Raw genomic sequence first — 12183 nt, forward strand, 5'->3', positions numbered from 1 at the left:
TTAGCTAATAAATTTTTTATCTAAGCGTTAGCTTACATGGTATATACGCTGACATGTATTTTCAAAATCAATCATGCAAGACTCTTGGTGTACTTTTCTGGAGCTTATAATTAAATTGTAACGTCCCGAAAATCTGAAAGTCCACGTGAACCACATTCATGCAAATTATTAAATTTCTTTGGTATTTTATTAAATTCTTTTAAAGCATAAAATGCATGTTTATTTTATTAATTTGTGTTTAATTATTTTTATGCATTTTATGCATAATTATTACATGATAGAATTTATTTCATAAAATTTTAAAAGTTCATGCATTAGGGTTTCTTGATGTATTTCACCCCCGAATGAGGAACGGAGATCGGAGAATTATCAGAAAAATTATTTTTATTATGTGATTAATTTTTATTAATTAATATAAGATGTTTTAAATGTATTTTTCAAGAAATGGGCTTTGTTGGTTATTTTTACCCGCTAGAACATATTTTTCTATAGTACGTAAATTTTATCGAATCGGAGGACTTTTTGAAGGTTCGGCTAGTATTTTCAAAAACTTTCCGACACGAGATTTTTTTCAGGGTTACGTTTGGACTCAATGAACCTACTTTTAAGTTTATTGGGCTTAAAACTCTTTTAAAATTTTTAAAAGACCATTTAGGGCCATTATCTTATTAATTAACTACATAATAAATATCTAGGCTCCACTGAACCTAACACCACCCTCCTACCAGCCGACACACCCCTTCCCCTACCAAGTCTCTCTCGATTTCAGCTGCTCTTCACCAGCCAAGCTTCGACCAAGCCTCATCTTGCAAAGAAAATCTCTCTGGTGCCCTCCTTCGCTCGATCGTCCAAAGTTTTTATTCAATATACTTCAAGGCATGTCGTGTACTTTCTTTGCTGCATCATTTACGTTAAATATTTGCTGTTATGCGTGCCATTCTCGTGTGAAGTTCGTTCCTTGGATGCTTCCATCGGTAGCCTTTTATTCTGCATACGCTTATTTCCTTTGAAACTCACGGTTTTGTTGTGTGATGTGCAAGGGCTGTCGGCCGCTGTTGCTAGGGGCTGTGCAACGTTGATGGTTAAGGGACAGTAAGGTGCAGTCACGGTTTGGGTTGAGAGTGTGTTTTGTCTGAGGGGTACGTTCGGAGGGTGCCTTGTTTTGTTAGTGGATCGATGTGGGAGTGGGGTTGGCGGTGCAAGGGCTGGACTGGACCAAGGCATGGACCGGGCCCTGGTGGGTCTGAGACACGCCACGGAGAGTCTCAAACATCGCTGGAGCTACTCACGCCGCGAGTCGACCGAAAGCTAGAGGGTGGTGACTCGGGTGGTGTATTCTCGGCTGTGATGAGATCGAGCGCCATAGGGTTTTTCTGATAGCTGCAAACCATGACTAAGATAGCCTAGTAGGGTCTGGTTTGGGTCCCTAGTGGTCTGGTTCGAAGCTGGTTGGGGTAAACTAGGGAGCAAGGGCCGAAGTTAAGGGAGTAGGGTTTTCGACTTAATGATGGAATTTTCAGTGGCTTGCAGCAGGGTTTTGGGGGCCTTGGGTGATTTGGGGAAGTTTCGATTCGATTCGGGTTAAAACCGAGACTTCGGTCCAACTTTCAAAAAGAATCGGTTATGTATGGTATTGGGCTCGAGTTTACGTCTAAGATTGCTTTTAAATATGTTTTGAGATGTTTTAAGGAGTTTGGTAAGCTTCGGGTCAATTTTTGAGGTCAAGGGGTAAAACGGTAATTTTTGGGTTTCTAGGGGCAAAATTTTAATTTTGCACTAGGGTGAGAGTTTGATCCTGGCAGCGCCCTGAGACAAATTTATGATATTTTAAATGTTTATGCATCATGTTCATGATTTTTACGTAATTGCGATAAATACGTTGCATGCTTGGTTTAAAAGAAAAATTACATATATGCATGCTTTTATTTAAGTGATGAATATGATGACATATTTATTCAGGAAGTGATTTAGTTGTGACTAACACGATGACACGATAACATATAAGGCCGGGACTCAGTGGGCGGGTAATGCTGTCGCTGATGATCCTTGCCGCGGGGTACCATAGTTACACGTAGATGGATCCATCGGCTGATATGATGATGCGAAAGTCACAGCTAATGAACAAAATTCAAATTAAGGAAATTAACACGTATACGTTGACACGATGATGTATGCTATGATTATTACCATGTTTTGACAGGTTACGTTTACGCATACAGTTTTATTTCAGGCATGAAATGTATGTTGATTATGCTATTTTTCAGTGCTGTGTGCTATGTATATGTACTTGTTATTTCTGGTACAGGTGTGTTGAGTTTTTAGACTCACTAGGTGTGTGTGATGCAGATGAGCTTGTTGCTGAGTCTACTGGGGTGCTGAACTCTGAGCAGACAGCCCTGTGCGGTGACATGACCCGAGGACATCATGATTTTCCGCATATTGATTCACAGGTTTTTGAGAGGAGTTAAACATTATTATACGTTGATGATATTACAATTTTTACTTGTTTACGTTTACATTTACATTTACGTTTGAACCTGGATGATGTTGGTTATTTTTAAACTACGTTATTTTTATTGTCAACTAAATACGATTATTTTAAATGTTATTTTGTAAATGCAAGCTTTATAAAAAAATTTTCGCACTTTTAAAACAGTAGACGGTTACATAAATAGTATACAGTAGACGTTACATAAATAGTATACCCATTCCATAGTCAAAACACACTCAAGATGTTAAAATTCAAATTATCTTATGTTTTGGTTATTACAAATTATCTTCTTTCAAATTTTACTCAACTAACAGTTGTAACTTCTCACTAAAATCAAAATCCCTCAACTTCAAATCCGTATAATCTCTATTTTTTTATTCTAATTATTTTTTCTTATTTGCAAATGTTAGAAACTTTAATATTATTCATTCATGTTTTTTTTAGAATGACATTATTCATATATTATATTACACATATATCACGTGTGCTTAGGCTATCTTCAATCACAAAATCTATTTTGTTGCAAATTTACCCTAAAATATTGCGATTTCTACACCAAATACAACATTCATCTCCAACTCATTTACTTCAAATCTTATACTAAAAAGAATATTCTCGAAATATTCTTTTTATCTCCAACTCATTTACTTCAAGTCTTTGTATTTGAATTATGTGTTTCAAGTTGTGTTTGTATTTCAATTATCTTTTTTCAATTTATTTTTGAATTGTATTGTTATATTAAATTTTTTGCATTTGTATTAAATTATATTAATTATAAATCATTAAATCAAATTAGTCCTTAATTAATAATAATTAACATAAATATTTATAATTTTTAATACAAATATTTATAATAAATACAAATAAAAAAAGTTTTTTTTTTTAAAAAGAAAAAAGAAACAAACCCCTGCGCCAAATTGGCGCTGTGCCAAATTTGGTGCTGGGAGTGGGGCTGCGCTATTTTGGCATCGGAAGAAGAAAGACTGCACCAGCCTTGAAGATGTCGTTAGTATGAGTAAAAACTAAAAATCTGGATTCGTTCAAACTAATATGATCACAGTGAATTATATTTATTTATGGGCTCAGAAAGGAAGCCCTTTTCCTTCTAAAGCCCACGAGGATCAAAAGGCTCACAAATTTAACATTCTTTCTCGGAAAACATGAGCCGCAGGTCACCCAATTTCAGTCCCTTCTCAGTTCATCTCAAGCTTTAGGGTTCTTCAGATACATGTATTTTTCCAATTTCTGAAAGAAATTATAGTCTCCAATTTTATATTCATTTGTAGCTTACTTCTTGATTTTAAATTTTGACGTAAGATATGTTAAAATTGGAATTTTATTCTCACGTTATTTTTCTGGTTTTTAAGGGTTGTGTTATTTTCTGATGATTTTTTGTTGATTGACTCTTTAATTTTGTTGTAGATCTAAAAATAATCATGGAAGTTGAAGAAAATCAATACCAAATCAAAGATGAGGTCAAGGATGATGTAGGAGATGTAAGTTTATGTTGAATGCCTAATCATATTTTTAGTGGGATTCACATAATTTTCATCTTGTTTTGTTTCTCTTATGCTCTGTTAAGAATCAGGAGCTGAATTTTTTATGCGGTCATTTTGGAACTAAGTTTCATTCATTTGACACTTATTAACTTATAAGCATGTTGATGAAAGAGAAGTAAAATTGGAAATGGCTTAAGTGATTAGAATTCTATGAATGGGCTGGTTTTTTGTTGCTTGAGTAGTTGAAATGACTTTTTCTTTCTTTCTTTTCTTTGTTGTTGCAAAAATCAACAAGGCCTTTATGTTTACTGAGTACTAAACCATATAACACTATTACACATTTGAGATCAATTTATGTTATTCGACGTTAAACACATTTTGATGTCATCTTATTATCGATGCTTACCATGTATAATTTTGATCACAGTTAATGATTTTTAATTTTTCTATTTAATAAACCATGGTATTGCAGATTGCTCCTTTTGATCCAACAAAAAAGAAGAAAAAGAAGAAGCCTGTAATTCAAGATCCAGTTGAAGAGGAGTCCGTTGATACTCTAGGTGAAAAAACAGAGAGCTTATCTGGTACATTCCTTTGCAAGTTACAGAAGTTTTATTTATGAATCTAGTTTCTTTTTGTCCCCTTTCTCAAGATGGTAATATGTGCTCATATTTGTACTACTTTGTAATGCAGTTTCTGATGGTCTTGAAACTTCGTTTGCCGGTTTGAAAAAGAAGAAGAAAAAACCAGTCGGTCATTGTTTTATCTTCCCTTTTTCTTTGAAACTGATGCACCTGTTAAATTTGTTTGTGTGACTTCCTAGTGAATTTACCATATATTTCACCTTTGTAGGTGCATACTGATCTGGATGATGAACCAGAGAATGTTGGGGATGAATTGGATGGTTGGGTTTTTTTGGAATTTTTATGTGATTTTGCATTTGTTTGTTACAGTTCCGTATTTGGAAGCCTGTACCATTTACTTTTAATTTTTTATAGATATCATTGAAGAGGATGAGGAAGGGGAAGGGATTATCCTGCAACATTACCCATGGGAAGGAATTGATCGTGATTATGAATACGAAGAGGTAATTCATGTTCACTGCCTTGAGCTACATAAGTTTCTCAAAGATTTTAGATCAGTTAATTGAATTATAGAATAAGCGTTTTACCACCATTGTTACTTTTTTTGATTGATAGGACTATTTTTTTATGGAAAATAGTGGAGCCGAAGAGGGCGGTTTATATATTTAATTTGGGGATTTTTATAAATTACGGGGTAGTTTTGCTGGACAAGTGCGTTGGGATTTGATTTATGTTAAGTTTCATTGTTTTTCAGCATACAGATTGCTGTGAATTGTATGAATGATGAATATAGAAAACTAGGACATGGGAAGTATAGCATGCAAAGTTTTCGGGATGCTGAATGTAGAGACACCTTGTAGTGTAAGTAGCACATTCACGTATAAGTGTTAGTGGCACATTCATGTGTGACCCAATGGCGTTACATTCTCTTGATATGGAATCAGTGATTTTTTAGATGTTCTTGAAAGGGGACCGGTTACGGTGCCAGGAAGCGCAACGGAAGTTTGAAAATTCATATTTTCACAAGAAAAACCGAGCACCACAAGTGTATTGTGTATCAAATAACAAAACATACACAAATGTCATACATAATGTGTTTAGAAATGTATCTATCAATCACAAGGATTGATGTTTTGGCTCCAACTAAGTTGTAAACAACTTAGCTCTTGAGGGTAGACAATCTACAAGCTTTCCAAGAGCACACCTTGCTCAAATGGACTCCTTCCTTCAAATTAGGTCAATCACTAACAAGGAAGATTCACTCTATTTTTGCACTAGAAAAATTAGAGCATTTTTCTTTGAGAAGTGTATACTTTCCTCAACAAATGAAGAAGCAAAAATTAGGGATTAAGAGCAAGCAAGTTTCGGCCACTATGCATGAGGAGAGAAGGGAGAAAAAGTTTTCTTGGTGCTTGAAAAAGTTAAAAGTGCATGAGCATGCCATGCCTTGTTTATTGAAAAAGTTGCCTCCAACCATTCACCTCCCTTGCATGCATTTTATTTGGGTTTGTAACAATTACAAAGCCCATGGACTGTTATTTAAATATCTCAAACGCATTTGAGACGAATTAAATCTTAATTGAATTTACTCAAACCCACTAGTTGAATAATTATTTCCTATTGGGCTGTACAAGACCCAATGTTTTTAATTAATTCAACACTTGAATTAATTTAATTATTTGGACTCTGCTAGGTCCACCAGTGTTTAATTAATTCAACACTTGAATTAATTTAATTTAGGCCATAATAATGTTTATGAAAATCACAATTTTCAAATAAATTATTTATTTGAGCCATCTTTTAATTTAGGAATATTTCTTCAAATTAAAAGTTACATTCCCCATAATCCTCTTATAGAAGTCATACTTCTATTTTTCTTTGCGCTTATAAACTTCTTTATAAGCCGTTCAACACATTGAACTATTTTTCTTCTCAACGGGATCTAGAAAGTTAGCACGTTCAATGATACAACTAGCAGTAGGTTCACATCTCAATGTGATTCGGGACTAAACATGTCTTTATTCGAGCATACCTCAGTTGCTCTATTATTATTTAGCAACTCCTTGATAATAAGAACGTCAGAATTCTTGTCTTATATTACCCAACCAATCATGTTAAATGCCTAGCAGCATCGCTTACATGATTTTCTAGGTATTAAATGATAGTGTCTGCAAGAACCATTCCGTTATGGTTAGCGTACAGTGCGGTTCCTTTATCTCATATATCCCGACCGATTCGACAATTATTGGTATATCTAGAGCTGTCAAAGAATCGATACTATGTGTCATGTCGTCGTTGCATCGATGGTGTAATTTAAGAAACCTCTTTCTTAATTACCACGAACACTCTGATCAGAGATTTCAAACTACATACACTTGGTATCACATAGGATATCCATACTCAAAGGTAAGCGGTGAATCGCCGACTACAATGCATCGACTTCTATATGTTTCGACAGAACACCTAACCTTGCCACCTGATGACCCCATAAGAGTCGGTAAACAAGTCAAAGTGTAATGCTAGCATATAGAGTCTCAATGTTGTCCCGGGTCATAAGGACTAATAGTGTACAATCATAAACCAGGACGTTTCCACTCGATAAATGAGAACCACTTAGAAAATCCTTTATGGAGGGTTGTTCAGTGCACTCTATAAGGAGCACTTATCTGCATGTTCGGATATCACAATGTCCCCTACCAATGAAACATGGTACTCACATCGCAGATACTAGTCTCAAACTCAAGCGGCCTTTATCCTTCTTAATGGCAGCTGAATCGACTAGGAACTGTTTATAATATACAATATTCTAAATATGAGTTTAATAATACTCATCATATAAGCATCTCATATTCTTTTTACTATTTGTATATTCAAGGACTATCTATGCATCTAGCATGAGTATACAGATAAAGATGTACCAAAGCAATAGTTTCAGATATTATTAAAATAAATATTGTTTATACATATAGTTTAAACATGAACCCTCGGCCAACACTTGGCTCGACGAGCACCTACTCTAATAGTTTTATGTTCTAAAATAATGATCTTGTATGATGTCCTTATCATATTATTTTAAAATTTTTTTGACAGTGATGCATTTGGCTGCATATTTGCGTTTACCGGTTTTGGTAGTTTCTGGAGATGCTTATTTTTATGTTTCTTTGTGTAGCTCCTCGGGCGAGTTTTTAACATCCTCCGAGAAAACAATCCCGAGCTTGCTGGTGATAGGCGAAGGACGGTCATGAGGCCTCCGCAAGTTCTCCGTGAAGGGACAAAGAAAACAGTTTTTGTCAATTTCATGGATCTCTGCAAAACGTATGTTGTTTGATCTTGTGGTAAAAGCCATTAAATTTGTTACTGGATTAGTTGATGATTTCTGTTTTGGTCATTTGATGATTTTCTTTATTTAAAAAAGACTGCTTGAATCATTTAAAGAAGAATAAAGAAATAAATAGTTGCATTTTGTTTTTTCTTTTCTCCTCTGCTTTGTTATCTGTGTAGTAATCTAATACGATATTTTTATCGACCAGGTACTTTCTTTGGATGTTTAAACTTTTCCTTCCCCTTGTGACTATATGTTGATTGATCAACTCCTTTCTCTTTCTCTTTTACAGGATGCATAGACAGCCGGAGCATGTGATGACTTTCTTGTTGGCTGAAATGGGAACAAGTGGGTCACTGGACGGGCAACAAAGATTGGTAGTCAAGGGGAGGTTTGCACCCAAGAATTTTGAGGGAATCCTCCGGCGTTATATTAGTAAGTTATTGCGTTGCTTTCAATTCAGTAGGAGAACATGTCGAAAGTGGATTCAACTAGTAGGTGCTTATTTGTTATTGCCCAATTCTTAAATTTGATCAGTAAGTTTTAGATTCAAAATTTCCGCTTCCTTTTTCCGTAGTTTGGGTTACTGGTAGTGCATTTGGCATAACTTTCATTATTGGGTACTTTATTTTCGTGTCTTGTTATTTATTAACAATATACTTGAAGAACCTCCTAATTTTCTCTTCTTGGAACTCTTTTGTTACTGAATTTTGTTTGCAGATGAATATGTCATTTGCAATGGCTGCAAAAGTCCAGATACCATCCTTTCAAAGGAGAACCGTCTCTTCTTTCTCAGATGTGAAAAGGTAGCTGGCAGCTCTGATTTTTCCCCTTTTATGATTTATATGATGAAAAACTTGTGGCAATTCAACAATCCAAAAGCATTGACTTGGTGAAATGTTGCAACTTTGGGAATAATATCATCAGCTATATTTCTGATATGAAGCAATTGTCAGTTGAGTTCACCAACATTTCCGGATTGCATCACCTGAAATATACCGAGGAGTTTGGTGGCTCCATGCAAAATTTAAACGGATCGTCTCTTGGGGAAATTGTGCTCCTTGGTTTTATAGTTGGTATCTTTTGGTCATATGCAATCCCCTCCCCGAGGGTGTTCGGTATCTTATGAAGCCCATGTTACTAAATAAGTCCCAGCATTGCCTGGTTGCCGGGTGGAAGGATGTTCTAAACTATTTATGAGGCCTTTATGGAGAATTATCTTGGAAAGACAGTCCTTGAATTCCATATGGTTTTTCCATTTCTAACCGAATACTCAAATCGTTTGTCACCAATTCTATATGGGGAAAAATATATATCGTCCCATGTTTCAGTACTTGGAAGAAATTGTTGGACAGGCCTCATCTTTGGTTCATTTTATTGCACTACAAAATTTGGGCTATATTGGTTTTTCCCTTTTCTACAATGTAAATAGTTTTATGCTCCTCTGAAGCAGATAGGCTATTTGCTTTCTGGACACTGATTAACAATGGTAAATGTTCATGGATGATATGCACACCTTTGATACTTGTTTGTTTTTCTTTATTTCTGGAGGCTGCTGCATCTTTGAAGAGACTCTTGTGATTTGCGTGTTTTAGGGGAAAACTGGGGATGGCAAATAGCTTGCTCTTTCCAAGTGATTTTTCACGCGTGCATGTAATGTGTATATATTCAACTAAAAAAAATCTGTTCTATTGTTTAGTGTGGTTCGGGGAGGTCAGTTGCCCCAATCAAAGCTGGTTTTGTTGCTCGTGTTGGTCGTCGGAAAGCTGGAACGTAATGAAACTTGCTGTTCATTTACGCCTCACTGTTTTATACGTGGCAAGCCATGGATTCATAACTGTGTTGCAGTATGTCAAGTTCGGTCCTTAAGTGTTGCTTCGCAAGACATGTATTGCATTTTGACTTGAAGAGTTTTGTTTGTGTCAAATGTTTACAGTTGACGGAATGATATTTCTCCTATGACATTGGATCTTGGAGGGTAGGGGTCAACATTTGAACTAGTCTTGCTTAATTTGTAAATTCATCCAAAATTTTAAGAAAATTGGATCAATAGGGTAGAATTTAAATATAATGATAAAAAAAATATAAAATTATAATGACCATTTCGAAACGGAGCTAGACTTTGGTTTTTGCCTTGGGTTTCACTTGTTTTTGGAAAAGTGATTGAAACAGTGTAGCGTTTATATTGAAATATTTCGATTATTAAAATTTTCTGACTAAATTGATTCGGTCGCATCGAATTTGTTATCCTAAATTGATCTGACGCACGTGGAAATGGATAATGAAGTGAATATTTAGCGTCCTATGTGTAGGTATATTGTGTGTTTTCTTCATCATATGTATGTATATAATTAAAAGATTAATCATTAAAAATTTATACAACCTCTAGAATTAACGGAGACGGTTTTTCTATAAGATTATTTATGGTTAGTTATGATAAAATGAGTTTAGTTATTTTAGTATGCAATATTTTATAAATATGACAAGTTCGAATAATCTTGTGGTATGGGTATTTTTGCGTATTAATATTATGAATCTTTACACTAAAGTTAATTATACTATATTTCCAAATTTTAATTTTGTGCTATAGAAATGTAGATGTTGAATAAACATGTATTTGACTAAATAAAATTAACATTTAATAAAAAGGATTGTTATTTATGTTAAATAAAGTACATATTTAATTTTTATATTAAAAATTGACAATAATATAATTTTAGACTTTAATTGGTTGGTTTTATTTTTTGTAAATTCATTAATAATTTCATTCCAAAAATAAATAATCTAAAATGTTAGTTACTCAAAAAATCATAGTCAAAAATTTGTTAGGATCAAAAATACAAATAAAGAATGGCAAGTTGTTAATAAATCCCCATCTCTCTTCTAAATTTTCTTTTTACTCCACGTCCCTTCAAATCTTTGTTTTAACTCCTACATTTTCTAAATTTTCCAAGAATACCCTTACTCCTCTAAATATGGTACGTGGCATTGTTTTATCTATCGACCATGTTCTTAAAAACATATAGCCTCAAGACATACAGCTATGCAAGGTATCAAGCCTATATACCGTGCTCAAATTATCGATTTTTTAATAAATGGTCCATCATGCTTTCGTATAATAAATTGAACTATTTAACTCTTTGACCTGAGTGCTGTCGGGTTATATCCACCGGGTTCTACAGACTGCTCCTCACAGCGTAACCACGCAGTCAAAACAGATGCAAATTCCTTCTACATCACGTAGCACAACACTGTTTCGTTTCCTACCTCAGGGTATAAAGTAAAGAAGTTCAATTTGAAACTAATACATGAGAGGGCAAAAGCCTTGGTTTTTTTTATTCATACATACAAATTATTATTACATAATAACCTCACGTAGAAGAGAAGAAACTTGTTTAGCTACTAATAGTAGGCGAACTAGAAACACACATAAATTTGGAAGATAAATTATAACAACTTATTTTGAAAGAAAATGAAGAGGTTGATTGATGCCTTCATCTTCCTTCTGTCTTGTTATTTATAGAAGTCCTTTGCGGATTTGATTTTCGGACTTCAAACTCTTTCCTAGCTTTTCTTTATTGACATGTCAGCTGTGTTTGACACTATCTCTTGAGTGGGTTGAGTGGGTGGTTGTATGGTCCCTCCACTTTTCCCGAATTGTCATTTTCTAGATTATTAATCTAGAAACAACTTGTTCTTCCAATTTTGATATGTGTTTGGATCATATCACCTGAAATCTTGTTCCCTGTTTTTTTTAACAGTTTGTATAGATCTTTGAAGATTACCAGCTACTTTCTTATGACTTTGATCCGTCTTTTGGAAACCTTGAGATATGTAGAATACATTTTCTTGGGTTCCAAACTTCGTTTTAATGCTTGTTTGATTTTCTTGTTCCCATTTACTCTATATTTATAGGTATAATTTTGGGTCCAAGTCTTTAAGTTAGTGGGCAAATTGCATGCCTACTTTCTTTTGTCGGGGAATTTTTTTCTTTTGTTATTCCCAAGGAAAAGTGATTGTGGTCACATGTACACTTATTTTTGTCGGGGAATCTTAAACTTTTGGTGTCCCCGAGGAAAACGTGGTTGTGGTCCTTCACCACTTGGTCCTGTATCTGAAAGATGCTTCATGTCTGATTGAGGTCTGAATCCCTTGCTAAATTCTGGCTCCTTTTGATTGGGGCATTCTGGACAGATTTTTTCTGAACATCTTTCCACATGAGCCAGGTTACAAAATTTCGGACGAATTTCTTTACTCCCCGACAGCTTGCTATTCCACAAAAGATTT

The 12183-nt window shown here is 34.6% G+C and overlaps 1 protein-coding gene across 5 annotated transcripts; it reads left to right on the forward strand.

Annotated features, from left to right (window-relative positions):
- Positions 1–2426: 2426 nt before the first annotated feature.
- On the forward strand, positions 2427–9946 carry LOC142531808 (eukaryotic translation initiation factor 2 subunit beta-like). 5 transcript variants are annotated; one of them, XM_075638077.1, is made up of 10 exons: positions 2427–2450; positions 3914–3987; positions 4463–4574; positions 4684–4739; positions 4843–4894; positions 4989–5077; positions 7744–7889; positions 8189–8331; positions 8617–8702; positions 8843–9669. In XM_075638077.1, the coding sequence occupies exons 2-10, from the start codon at positions 3928–3930 to the stop codon at positions 9023–9025; spliced, it is 927 nt and encodes a 308-aa protein (XP_075494192.1). In that variant the 5' UTR covers positions 2427–2450; positions 3914–3927; the 3' UTR covers positions 9026–9669. The 5 variants fall into 5 exon arrangements, with proteins under 5 accessions (XP_075494192.1, XP_075494193.1, XP_075494189.1 ...); XM_075638078.1 differs by lacking the exon at positions 2427–2450 and adding an exon at positions 3588–3721 and having other exon boundaries at positions 9596–9946; XM_075638074.1 differs by lacking the exon at positions 2427–2450 and adding an exon at positions 3588–3721.
- Positions 9947–12183: the final 2237 nt, after the last annotated feature.

This window comes from Primulina tabacum, chromosome 17, assembly GCF_025594145.1.
Source record: "Primulina tabacum isolate GXHZ01 chromosome 17, ASM2559414v2, whole genome shotgun sequence".
NCBI lineage: Eukaryota > Viridiplantae > Streptophyta > Magnoliopsida > Lamiales > Gesneriaceae > Primulina > Primulina tabacum.